Genomic DNA, 14,777 nt, shown 5'->3' with positions numbered 1-14,777 from the left:
ACAAATTTACAAGAAAAAAAACAAACAACCCCATCAATAAGTGGGCAAAGGATATGAACAGGAACTTCTCAAAAGAAGACATTTATGCAGCCAAAAGACACATGAAAAAATGCTCATCATCACTGGCCATCAGAGAAATGCAAATCAAAACCACAATGAGATACCATCTTACACCAGTTAGAATGGCAATCCTTAAAAAGTCAGGAAACAACAGGTGCTGGAGAGGATGTGGAGAAATAGGAACACTTTTACACTGTTGGTGGGACTGTAAACTAGTTTAACCATTGTGGAAGTGAGTGTGGCAATTCCTCAGGGATCTAGAACTAGAAATACCATTTGACCCAGCCATCTCATTACTGGGGATATACCCAAAGGATTATAAATCATGTTGCTATAAAGACACATGCACGGGTATGTTTACTGCAGCACTATTCACAATAGCAAAGACTTGGAACCAACCCAAATGTCCAACAATGATAGACTGGATTAAGAAAATGTGGCACATATACACCATGGAATACCATGCAGCCATAAAACAGGATGAGTTCATGTCCTTTGTAGGGACATGGATGAAGATGGAAACCATTATTCTCAGCAAACTCTCGCAAGGACAAAAAACCAAACACCGCATGTTCTCACTCATAGGTGGGAATTGAACAATGAGAACACATGGACACAGGAAGGGGAACATCACACACCGGGGCCTGTTGTGGGGTGGGGGGAGGGGGGAGGGATAGCATTTGGAGATATATCTAATGTTAAATGACGAGTTACTGGGTGCAGCACACCAACATGGCACATGTATACACATGTAACTAACCTGCACGTTGTGCACATGTACCTTAAAACTTAAAGTATAATAAAGAAAAAATCCCATCAACAAGGGGGCTAAGGATATGAATAGACAATTCTCAAAAGAAGATATACAAATGGCCAACAAACATATGAGAAAATGCTCAATATCACTAATTATCAGGGAAATGCAAATCAAAACCACAATGTGGTATCACCTTACTCCTGCAAGAACGGCCATAATACAAAAATTAAAAAACAGTAGGTGTTGGTGTGGATGTGGTGATGAGGGAGCACTTCTACACTGCTGGTGGGAATGTACAGCCACTATGGAAAACAATGTGGAGATTCCTTAAAGAACTAAAAGTAGAACTACCATTTGATCCAGGAATCCCACTCCTGGGTATCTACCCAGAGGAAAAGAAGTCATTATATGAAAAAGATAGTTGCACACACGTTTAAGTAGCACAACTGACAATTGCAAAATCGTGGAACCAACCCAAATGCCCATAAATCAACGAGTTAAGAAACTGTGGTGTGTATATATATATACATACAATGGAATACTACTCAGCCATAAAAAGGAATGAATTAGGCCGGGCACGTTGGCTCACGTCTGTAATCCCAGGACTTTGGGAGGCCGAGATGGGTGGATCACGAGGTCAGGAGATGGAGACCATCCTGGCTAACACGGCAAAACCCCGTCTCTACTAAAAATACAAAAAATTAGCTGAGCGTGGTGGCGGGCACCTGTAGTCCCAGCTACTCGGGAGGCTGAGGCAGGAGAATGGCCTGAACTCGGGAGGCGGAGCTTGCAGTGAGCCGAGATCACGCCATTGCACTCCAGCCCGGGCAACAGAGCGAGACTCCATCTTAAAAAAAAAAAAAAAAAGGAATGAATTAACAGCATTTGCAGCAACCTGGATGAGATTGGAGACTATTATTCCAAGTGAAGTAACTCAGGAATGGAAAACCAAGTATCATATGTTCTCACTGATATGTGGGAGCTAAGGTATGAGGACGTAATAGCATAAGAATGATATAATGGACTTTGGGGACTTGGGGGGAAGAGTGGGAGTGGTGCAAGGGATAAAATACTACAAATATGGTGCAGTGTATACTGCTCAGGTGATGGGTGCACCAAAATCTCACTAATCACCACTAAAGAACTCACTCATGTAACCAAATACTACCTGTACCTCAATAACCTATGGGAAAAAAAAAAACAGAATCGGTCTTTAGAAGCCAACAACAAAAGAAAACACTATAAATAAAAGGAAGTGGGAAACCAGTCACCTGACATAGAGGCAAGACCCCTTAAATATCCACTATATATATATATATGTATATAAAAGTATGTGCTATATATAGTATATATACATACATATATATACACTATATATAGCGTATACATTTATACACTATATATACATATATACTGTGTGTGTGTGTGTGTGTGTATATATATGTATTTAGTGGATGGTGGAGATATATCTGGAATGCAGTGGTAAGATCACAGCTCACTGCAGCCTTGAACTCCTGGGTTTAGGCAATCCTCCCACCTCAGCCACCCAAGTAGCGAGGACTACAGGCTCACGCCACCATGCCTGGCTAATTAAAAACATTTATTTAGTGGAGATGAGGTCTTGCTATGTCATCCAGGCTGGTCTCAAACTCCTAGCCTCAAATGATCCTTGAGCTTTGGCCTCCCAAAATGCTGAGAGTACAGGTATGAGCCACTATGCTTGGCCCTCCCTACATGTTAATAATGAACAACAAGGCCATCTTGGGCACCAGTGTGAGACCATGTCTCTGCTAAAATAAAACTAAAAAAAAAGGAAAAACAAAAACAATATAACTATGCTAAACATACCGTGATATTTTAAGTTAAAATTTTAAATTTTATATCTGCTTTTAAATTATATATAAACGGGTAAGTAACATTCATAAAATGAAATTATTATGAACAACACTTACTTTTTTGTAATGGGAAGCAAATCTAGTTATAAAGGAAAAACTACAGTATTAAATAAGTGTGTATGTTTATAGGCAATTTCACTGCTATCACTGTGAAACTTTTAGTCAAAAGATCAAAGCATATTATAACAAGAAAAAAAAACTTTACAATTTAGCAAGCTGGAAAAAACACTTCATTAAATTGAATATACAGCCTGAAGATCCATTACTAATTTGTGGTCAGTACACATGTTGAAATCTTCAAATAATATTAACATTTTAAATTACCTATAACAGAAATTATTGATCAGAGAAATTCCGGCGTTTCAAAGGTACTTCATCAACCTTTGGTTGTTTCTATTTGAATTTCCTGCCATCATCTCAATCAATTAATGTTGAACAATTAATCTTGTTCAACATTTTTTATGGACTCTGAGGGAAAGCAGTAAGTCAGGCTGAAGAAGTGGTAAGTTTTTGTAAGTAGGTATAGGAAATGCTGGGGGTGCTGGTCCTAACTCTCTTCTTATTTGATGCAACCTAATGTGGATGCCAGCTTCTAAAGGAAGAACCTTTTCGCTAGCACAGGCCCAGAAAGCAATTCATTCTTTTTTAAAATTATGGAGAACAAGATGGTCATGATGAGCTCTTGTTCACTGCTATGTCTCCAGCTTCCAGAACAGTGCCTGGAACACAGTAAATGTCAATAAATACTTTAGTGATAAATGGATATGTGCTGGGGAATGTAGGTACAATTTCCTTCTGATTTAGGCCAAATTTGTTAGAACAAAATCCCACAGGGAATGAAAAGTTACACTCAGTAGCAAGTTCTGTTTTAAGGAAAAAAATGGTCAGAGGAGTGCTGAATAATAAAGGTGACTTAGTATAAGATCAAGTATGATAAAGTAATTTAATATCTTCTTTCTGATGAATTATACAGCAAAGTCTAATCAGTTAGTAGGGGAGCAAGGGTAGGAACAAATTGTCTTCAATGAGCATTTTAGTGCATCTTTAGAAATAGATGCTCTTAAATCCGAAGGTATCAGGGCTAAGATGAGCCTTACAAGGCTTTAGTCTCAATAAAAGGTTAAGGTTGTTTTTACTCAGGCTGTGCAACCACCTGCTGTGCAACCACCTGAGTTGAAGTTTAAGCCTGGACAAAATTCAACAACTCTTCATGCTAAAAACTCTCAATAAATTAGGTATTGATGGGACATATCTCAAAATAATAAGAGCTATCTATGACAAACCCACAGCCAATATCATACTGAATGGACAAAAACTGGAAGCATTCCCTTGGAAAACTGGCACAAGACAGGGATGCCCCCTCTCACCACTCCTATTCAACATAGTGTTGGAAGTTCTGGCCAGGGCAATTAGGCAGAAGGAAATAAAGGGTATTCAATTAGGAAAAGAGGAAGTCAAATTGTCCCTGTTTGCAGATGACATGATTCTATATCTAGAAAACCCCATTGTCTCAGCCCAAAATCTCCTTAAGCTGATAAGCAACTTCAGCAAAGTCTCAGGATACAAAATCAATGTACAAAAATCACAAGCATTCTTATACACCAATAACAGACACAGAGCCAAATCATGAGTGAACTCCCATTCACAATTGCTTCAAAGAGAATAAAATACCTAGGAATCCAACTTACAAGGGATGTGAAGGACCTCTTCAAGGAGAACTACAAACCACTGCTCAATGAAATAAAAGAAGATACAAACAAATGGAAGAACATTCCATGCTCATGGGTAGGAAGAATCAATATCATGAAAGTGGCCATACTGCCCAAGGTAATTTATAGATTCAATGCCATCCCCATCGAGCTACCAATGACTTTCTTCACAGAATTGGAAAAAACTACTTTAAAGTTCATATGGAACCAAAAAAGAGCCCACATCGCCAAGTTAATCCTAAGCCAAAAAAAACAAAGCTGGAGGCATCACACTACCTGACTTCAAACTATACTACAAGGCTACACTAACCAAAACAGCATGGTACTGGTATCAAAACAGAGAAACAGATCAATGAAACAGAACAGAGCCCTCAGAAATAACGCCACATATCTACAACTATCTGATCTTTGACAAACCTGAGAAAAACAAGCAATGGGGAAAGGATTCCCTATTTAATAAATGGTGCTGGGAAAACTGGCTAGCCATATGTAGAAAGCTAAAACTGGATCCCTTCCTTACACCTTATACAAAAATTAATTCAAGATGGATTAAAGACTTAAATGTTAAAGACTAAAACCATAAAAACCCTAGAAGAAAACCTAGGCAATACCATTCAGGACATAAGCATGGGCAAGGACTTCATGTCTAAAACACCAAAAGCAATGGCAACAAAAGCCAAAATTGACAAGTGGGATCTAATCAAACTAAAGAGCTTCTGCATAGCAAAAGAAACTACCATCAGAGTGAACAGGCAACCTACAAAATGGGAGAAAATTTTTGCAACCTACTCATCTGACAAAGGGCTAATATCCAGAATCTATAATGAACTCAAACAAATTTACAAGAGAAAAACAGACAACCCCATCAAAAAGTGGGCGAAGGATATGAACAGACACTTCTCAAAAGAAGACATTTATGCAGCCAAAAAACACATGAAAAAATGCTCATCATCACTGGCCATCAGAGAAATGCAAATGAAAACCACAATGGGATACCATCTCATACCAGTTAGAATGGTGATCATTAAAAAGTCAGGAAACAACAGGTGCTGGAGAGGATGTGGAGAAATAGGAACACTTTTACACTGTTGTTGGGACTGTAAACTAGTTCAACCATTGTGGAAGTCAGTGTGGTGATTCCTCAGGGATCTAGAGCTAGAAATACCATTTGACCCAGCCATCCCATTACTGGGTATATACCAAAAGGACTATAAATCATGCTGCTATAAAGACACATGCACACGTATGTTTACTGCGGCACTATTCACAATAGCAAAGACTTGGAACCAACCCAAATGTCCAACAATGATAGACTGGATTAAGAAAATGTGGCACATATACACCATGGAATACTATGCAGCCATAAAAAATGATGAGTTCATGTCCTTTGTAGGGACATGGATGAAATTGGAAATCATCATTCTCAGTAAACTATCGCAAGAACAAAAAACCAAACACCGCATATTCTCACTCATAGGTGGGAATTGAACAATGAGAACACATGGACACAGGAAGGGGAACAACACACTCTGGGGACTGTTGTGGGGTGGGGGGAGCGGGGAGGGATAGCTTTAGGAGATATGCCTAATGCTAAATGATGAGTTTATGGGTGCAGCACACCAGCATGGCACATGTATACATATGTAAGTAACTTGCACATTGTGCACATGTACCCTAAAACTTAAAGTATAATAATAATAAAATAAAAAAATTAAAAAAAAAAGAAGTTTAAGCCTGTTGCATTAATTATCTACTGCTGTGGAACAAATAACCCCAAAATTTGGCAGCTTAAAACAATATACATTTATCATCTCACAGTTTTTGTGGGTCAGAAATCTGAACACAGTTGAGTGATATTAGCTCAGGGTTTCTCACAAGACTACAATCAAGGTGTTGGCTGGGGTTGCAGTCATCTCAAAGAGCTCAACTGGGGGAGAACCTTCTTCCAAGGTCACTCACATGGCTGTCGGTGGACCTCAGGTCCTCCCTGGCTTTTGGCCTGATATACCAGTTCCTTGCCATGTGGGCCTCTCCACAGGGCAGCTTACAACCTGGCAGCTGGTTTCCATCACAGTGAGCAAGCTAGAGGACAAGAGAGAGCCTGAGGTCTGCCATCATTCACTGCTCTTACCACGTTCCCCATTATCCTTAAGCAGCAGGCTTGACAGAATGCTGGAATGACCTTTTGAAGACTCAGCTGTGACTGCTAGGTGACAACACCTTGTGTGGCTGGACAATATCCTCCAAATATGGACTTTTCTCTAAATCAGCATTTAATATATGTTGCTATTTGCCCCAATTCTGGGAATAAAGGCATAGATATGGGACTGCCTTCTTTTCCCTCTAACTTTAGTGATCCACTAGTAGAGGTCTTGCTTCCCATGCCCATTACTTCAGACTCTGCTGGTCTAAAGGTCTTAGTTCCAAAAAGGAGATATGTTTCCATTAGGTGACATAATAATAATTCCTTAGAACTGGAAGTTGAGACTGCAATGTTGCCACTTTGGTCTCCTTATGCCACTGAATCAACAGGACATGGATGTACTGGATGGGAGCACTATACTGGATGGGTGATAAATCCTGATTTCCAAAGGAAAACGTAGTTGCTACTACACAATGGGTAATAAGTAATATCTCTGCAATGCAGGAAATGCTCCAGAGTACCTGTAAGTAGTTTCTGTAACTAAAGTCAATAGCATACTATGATCACCTAATTCAGGCAGGACGCTAATGGCCCAAACTCTTCGAGAATGAAAGTGTGGATCATTTCACCAGGCAAAGAGTCTTGACCAACTATAGTGCTTGCTGAGAACAAAGCACACCTCATTTTATTGTGCTTCAGTTTACTGCACTTCACAGATACTGATTTTTTTTTTAACCAATTCAAGTTTTCTGGCAACACTGCATCAAGCAAGTCTATAGGAGCCATTTTTCCAACAGCATGTGCTCACTTTGTGTCTCCCTGTGCTAATAAACTTTTCCATGATTACCATATGTTATGGTAATCTGTGATTAGAGATGGGGTCTTGTTCTGTCTTCTAAGTTGGGGTACAGTAGTACAATCATAGCTCACTGGCTCACTGTAGCTTTGAACTCTTAGGCCCACGTGATCCTCTTGCCTCAGCCTCCTGAATAGCTGGGACTGTAGGTGTGCACCACCATACTTGGCTAATACTAAAAAATTTTTTTGGAGAGACAGACAAGGTCTTGCTTTGTAGCCTGGGCTGGTATCAAACTCCTGGCTCTGAACAATCCTCTTACCTTGGCCTCCCAAAGTACTGGAATTACAGGTATGAGCCACCACACTCGGCCTTGATCAGTCATCTTGAATGTTACTACTGTAATTGTTTTGAGGTGCCACAAACTGTACCCATAGAAGACGGTGAACTTAATTGATAAAGGTGTTCTGACTGCACCACCAACTGAGCAGTTCTCCTGTCCCTATCCCTCTCCTGGGGCCTCCCTGTTCCTTGAAACACAGTAATATTGAAATGAGGCCAATGACTAACTCTCCAACGGCCTTCAAGAATTCAGATGAAAGGAAGAGTTGCATATCTCTCACTTTAAATCAAAAGCTAAAAATGATTCCGCTTAGGATGACATGCGTGTCAAAAGCCAAGATGGGCTGAAATTTAGGCTTCTTGCACTAAACAGTTAGCCAAGTAGTGAATGCAAAGGAAAAATTCTTGAGGAAATTAAAAGTGCTACTCATGGGCAGAATGGTGAAAAATTTGAGTCATCCATTCTTAATTAAGGTTGAACAAGGTAATGCTCTGCCTTCTTGTTTCAGTTCTTACATTGTAAACAAGTATCCTTTTTATAGACTATTTAGTGCCACATTTTTCTATTTTTGTGCCTTTTTTTTGGTTTCACTGTTTACAATAGCCCCCAAATGTAGTGCTGAAGTGCTGTGAAGTGTTGCTAAGCACAAGAAGGCTGTGATATGTCTTATGGAGAAAATATGTGTTAGCTTCATTCAGGCCTGAGTTACAGTGCTGCTGGCCATGAGCTCAATGTTAATGAATCAACAATATATATTAAATAAGGTGTCATTAAACAGAAACACACATAAACAAAGTTTACATATTGATTGGCTGACAAAAATGTGACCAGAAGCTCACAGGAACCTGGCCTTGTATTTCATCTAGGAGCAATGATTATTTGCTATTTCAGTGTTTTCAGTGACTTCACATTATATAACTAGCATAAATAATGAAAATCAATTGTATAATATTTAGGAACACACATATATACATATGTGCATGAGTATATGTGTGTATATGTCTGTCTCTGTGTGTGTGTATAGTAGCATATACATCTTCTAGTGGTTCTGTCTCTGTGGTTGAACCCTGGCTTATAGACTTATAAAATTCAGCTGTAATGATAGTGAAGCTCAGTTGAAGTTTAGGTATTAATGACAGTGACGTTTAATTATAACAATAGTTCTATACCTAGAATCTGAACTATTCTCCAAATTATTTTCTTCAAATATGTACACATATTTTCAACTTTAAGTACTCAGTGATTAGCTATCACTTGTGATTGTTAACATAAAGTAGTTTGTGTTCCAAACTTTTACCCATTCTCCAGTACCCATGGCCACAGCAAACCCATTTCTGCTATCAGTTATAACGAGATGCCACTGCTCACTTGGCTGAGAACTGTGAAAGTCAAAACCAGAAAGCTAACAAATGTCACTCTCTCTTCTTACCTAGTGACTCAAATACAAAGCCTTTAGGCTGGAAATCAGTGCTATCCTTAAACTTCCTAGAGCCCAACTGCTCCTAACCTGCTCATCTCTTCACCTCTTCCCTTTCAATAGGCAGTCCAGTCTTGCCTTTGTTCCCTGTGAACATCTTCAGATCCATTCCTGCTGTTGCTCCTTAAATTGCTCTGTCTCCTTTGCACAGGATGCCATCTTGCATGTTTTCCCACAGTCCAGAGTCTATCTAACACAAGAACCAACTAAAATCTTTGCATGAAGTATTTTTTTCTAAGGTCTCTAGGACACACAACATCCTTGACTGCCTGTCACATCATTGAGTTGGAACTCAGAGACAATATCCTATGAAAGATCTTGTATGTCTGCCCAATCCTTGTTGTTTAGGTATTCATATATGTATGTCTTATCTCTCTAAGCTTCAACAGCAGTTGTCTATACTACTCTTGAATTGTTTCACCTATTCATCTTACTGAGTTTGTTGGTAAGCATTTTAAGCTACTTAACAAATATGTGATAGTGGATTCTACCCATGCATAACATTACCAATAATTCATCCAACAACTCAAAGATAAAAACAAACTAATTCACAAAACAGAATTCTATATTTCATTAGCATATTCTTCACCCTGAAAAACAACAGCAATCATATATCTCTCATCAAACACATACCTGCTGAGACCCGGGGGCAATCAGGTAGCATGGACTCCACTGATGTGTCTAATGGTTCTGAGCTAGAGACCCAATTACAACAGTTCTGCAATGTAATAGAGACAATATTGTTGAGATACAATTTAAGCCAAGATGGAATTTTTAGGGAGAGTTTAATTTATCCTATAAAATCAACCACTAGAGTGTATTCAATTTATTTTCCATACACTTAACATTTTTTTCTTATGTAAACAGTCAGTAATTATTCATAATTAACATGACTCTGAAAAGGGTCCTTTTGTTTGTTCGTTTTACAATTCAGCAAATCATCTGTGCTGATATTAAGATGACATGTAAGGGCAGGGCGTGGTAGCTCCCACCTGAAATCCCAGCACTTTGGGAGGCCGAGGTGGGCAGATCACTTGAGGTCAGGAGTTCCAGACCAGCGTGGCCAACATGGTGAAACTCCTTCTCTACTAAAAATACAAAAATTAGCCTGGCGTGGTGGTGCATGCCTGTAGTCCCAGTTACTTGGGAGGCTGAGGCAGAAGAATGGCTTGAACCCAGGAGGCAGAGGTTGCAGTGAGCTGAGAGCGTGCCATTGCACTCCAGCCTGGGTGACAGAGGGAGACCCCGTCTCAAAAAATAAATAAATAAAATAGATGACATGTAACCTTCCATGAACCATGATGCAATATATTTCCAAGTGAAGTTTAGATGGCCAAGCAGTAAACAAATAAAGGTACTATAATTAACGGAAAATAAAAAAGTATCCATTTTTGACTTTCAGATTAAAATAAATATTAATGTGAATATTCAAGAAAGAATAGCCAATTTTCAAACTATATTCTTTGTGTAATACCACAAGAAATGAATTTTGTATTTACTCCTCAAAATCTGACCCATATAAAAATACTATTTTTAAATTTTTACTTTGACCTGCTTTAATGAAGGCTGTATCAAAATAGTTGTAAAGAACATGGACACAGGAAGGGGAACATCACACTCGGGGGACTGTTGTGGGGTGGGGGGAGGGGGCAGGGATAGCATTGGGAGATATACCTAATGCTAGATGATGAGTTAGTGGGTGCGGCACACCAGCATGTCACATGTATACATATGTAACTAACCTGCACATTGTGCACATGTACCCTAAAACTTAAAGTATAATAATAATAATAATAAATCACCATCTGGTGAGTTGTAGCTGTGTGTATATGGACACAAAGCCTCCAATATTAAAAATTAGGTAATTTTTAATAGTAACGATGTAAGGTAACGATTTACAATTCAGATAAATAAAATAATCTATATTCCTTTTATACATTTTAAGTCTGTATTTGAAGTCTGGCTAAAAATATGTGATTATCATCATATGGTTTCTAAAAAATGTCTCAACACACACACACATACACGCTCTCTCACACACACATACACACTCTCACACACACAATGAATTTCCAGACAGATTTTTTTTTTAGAGAAATCATCCCATCAATCATTTTGCCAAAATCGCTGATTGCTATTCTGGTAAACAAGCATGTATTGTGTATTTTTAGATGCTTGCTTCCCTGGTTGTGCACCATGGAATCCGTCCTCACTGTGGAAAGATCCTTGACTGGTAGATCAAGTGTCTTATTGTATTTCCTTAATTCATTCTGTCTGGAAGAAGATGTCAGCTGTGTTGCAGTGAGGAGAGAATTTCAAAGGCCCCAGTCCTCACCAATAAAGGCCGAGGAATGGCTTTTGAATAGATTTGTCAAGGCAACCCTACTGTTCTGGGACCAGGGAGAGCAGGAATAACATAAAGGAAGGGTTGCTGTATGAGATTAGAAAGTGAAGTTCACAAAGCATGGCAGATTTTTGTAAGAAACAGTAGATCAATGAAACTATTGAACTGTGTAGGAAAAAAAACCATGAAAACAAACATAACATCTAGTAATGTTCTTAAATACTTTCTCTCTTGTTACATTTAAAATGGATAAAATATTAGTATTTTTCATGCATTACAAAAGCTTGATGGTTTAAAATGGATACATATTCTATAATGTGCTCTCCTAATCTTAATTAGCAGTTGAATGCAAAATTACACAATGTAAGAGTAGAAACTATAAAAGAAATAGGGTTTTAGAAGATATTTCATACATTTGAAATAAGTAAAATTAATATTACCATTGATAGAATACCACATCAGAGAGTTCTAGATAATGCAGAAGATTAGCACACAATTAGCCAGCTTTTATATACAATGTGACACTTGCTTGTAAGAAATAAGTATTCTCCAAAGCAGTGTCAAGATATGTAAATGGATGATTTGTTTTATCATTCATCACAGCCCCTAATAAATTCAAAAATCATGACTTCTATAGGTACTAAAAATAGGCTCCCAATGATACAGGGAGATAGCTTCAATGAAGAATGACTTTCTCTTTCTCTCTCTTTTTTTTAAACAATTCAGTCTTTTCAATGACAGCAATTAGCACTACCGACAGACAGGCAGCGATTAGGTACTGTATGTATTTTAATTATTATTCATCCAACTAGTACCTCCAAATCTGAAGAAAGTCAGCTATTAACCAGGTGATATGTCGGTCTTCCTACTGCTCACCTACACTTCACATATGTAAAACTATGTCTTATAGGATTTTCTAGTATTAATATAAGTGATGGCACATTACAGTATGCAGAGGATTAATCATTTTCTAAATTGTTACTTTAAAAAGCTGAACAAAATGAACTTTTGTCCAGTTTGCTCAGCTCACCTTTAACTCAAACACTTAAAGCAAAATATAAGTTAACATTTTATGTTTGTAAAATTTCAGTTTTTATCTAGCTACATGTTTAAGGCTTTGATCTCTCATAAAAACTGGACAGAAGTTTAACATCCTATAATTAAAGTGAGTATGTCCAAAAGTTCTCTGCAATGACCAAGTACCTGTGCAGAACTATACAGATTTGATATGGTCATTTCAGAGTGTGTGTGCGTGTGTGTGTGTGTGTGTGTGTGTGCGCGCGCGCGCGTGCAGGGGCATGTGGCATTTTTACCCCAAAAAGTATATAGAAAAAAGGGCAAAACAAGTTAAATGTTTGCTATATGATAGAGCATAATGAAATAAAATAAACATATGCAAAGAAAGACATACAGCTATTATATCTAAATTCAATCTGTCTGAAATTTTATTTTATCAAATCTAACTCCCTATTCTGAAATGTGTTACTATAGTTTAGAAGTCAAGTGTCTTTTGGTGCTTTTCTAATACTTACGTATCCCTTTTTTCAAGGCCCCCGTTTGTCCCCATCCCAATTTTTAGTTGAGATGAACACTACCAAAGTGTTCCGAGTAGTGATGCAGGCAGCCCACTAGGAAAGCCCTATCTAAATTCAAAACATGCTGGACAGGGTTAGCAGCCCCTGAGATTTATTCTCAGGTCCCCTGAATAGGCAACAAGGTATGTTGAACTCAAGGTACCAATAGCGCCATGCTTGAGTCTCAGATGCAGCCTCCCCTAACAAACAAGCATAGAGAAAGAAGTCCTTGGCCAGGGCGGGCAGATAGGGACGGATCGCATTACTAATGTTTCTCTGGGTCTGAAGGAAAAAGAGAAAAATAGGTAATGTAGAAAGTATTTCTTAAAGCTAAGTGTTTTCAGTTTAAACATTTTTTTACCCTAAAATGATGATCCTATAGATTTTTGTGGTTGTACATTTTCCTTTTTGTAACATCCAAAATTTGGGGAGCTATTGATATGGATTAGAAATGCCTACAGGCCCCAGTGCTGAGTGATTCCCTTTGACATTTGAACCAAGGGTCAACAATATTTCAGAGTAGGTTTGAAATATTTTTTTTTAAATAAAAACATTACAATTTAGTATATTATATTTAAAGAGAAAAGCAGGTAGTAGCTATTCCTGTGCAAGGTGTCTGGAGGTATTTGGAGATGCTTACTACCTTGGTTGAGGCTTGATTTTTATTCATTTTTATTGCATTTGTCTGAGTTGTAAATCGCCATTGCTTTAAAGGCTGATTTTTAATGTGAAAGGTTTTGTGTCCTCGGACAAATACAACTATGGTTCACTAGGTCAAGTTTCTAAAGCCCTACACTCAGAGTTGAATGGTGATAGGAAGGGTTCACAACTATTATGTAGAGGCGCACATCTGGTGTGGCTGGAGAATTTCAGAGGCCAGGGGTATGTTGGGAAACATTTGCCCACTCAGCCTAGACAGTCCTGGGGTTTGAAGTAAGAAGTAATTCAGGAGCTGCCTTCATTTACCTTTTACCTCTCTCTCCTCAAGAGGCTGGCTTAGCATCTATGCGTGGTCTTTTAGTTCAGGATAGGTTTCACTTGGAGTAATTGCTCAAAGTATACTACTCTTTGACCTTTCTTTCTCTTTCTCTCTTTCTCCCATCTCCTCCCCTCCCCTCCCCTCCCTCTCTTTCTCTCCTTCTTTCTTTTGGAGCTTCTGCTCTGTTGGCCAGGCAGGAGTGCAATGGCATGATCTCAGCTCACTGCAACCTCCACCTCCTGGGTTCAAGTGATTCTCCTGCCTCAGCCTCTTGAGTAGCTGGGATTACGGGCGCCTGCCACCACGCCTGGCTAATTTTTGTATCTTCAGTAGAGACGAGGTTTCACCATGTTGTCCAGGCTGGATTGAACCCTTGACCTCAGATGATCCACCTGCCTTGGCCTCCCAACGTGTTGGGATTACAGGTGTGAGCCACCACGCCTGGCCTGACCTTCTTTCTTTAAAGGAAACTGTTACTAATATTTAGAAATTACACAAGTAATACAATAATATATTACTTAACTTTTGTTCTGTGTGCTAAATTGGTAGGTTTAAAAATTAGCTTTTTATAAAATGGATACATAACATCAGTAACTTTATCACATCCTTTCTTATTTTTATAGATTTAGGGGTTTCAAGTGCATTTTTATTACATGGATATACTGCATAGTAGTAAAGTCTGGGCTTTTAGTGTAACTGT

At 38.5% G+C, this 14,777-nt stretch overlaps 1 protein-coding gene across 16 annotated transcripts in view; it reads right to left on the bottom strand.

The window, feature by feature from the left end:
- Positions 1-14,777, bottom strand: part of ARB2A (ARB2 cotranscriptional regulator A) — a 493,797-nt gene that overhangs the window by 148,217 nt on the left and 330,803 nt on the right. For 15 of the 16 annotated variants that reach the window (XM_001137302.7, XM_063810257.1, XM_063810253.1 and 12 more), the window contains one exon: positions 9,814-9,898. In XM_001137302.7, coding sequence (XP_001137302.1) covers positions 9,814-9,898 — 85 coding nt within the window. Of the gene's footprint in view, positions 1-6,474; positions 6,504-9,813; positions 9,899-14,777 lie in introns of those variants that run through there. The other variant, XM_063810250.1, reaches the window with a different exon arrangement.

This window comes from Pan troglodytes, chromosome 4 (assembly GCF_028858775.2).
Source record: "Pan troglodytes isolate AG18354 chromosome 4, NHGRI_mPanTro3-v2.0_pri, whole genome shotgun sequence".
Lineage (NCBI taxonomy): Eukaryota > Metazoa > Chordata > Mammalia > Primates > Hominidae > Pan > Pan troglodytes.
This window is presented reverse-complemented; position numbering and strand designations above follow the sequence as displayed.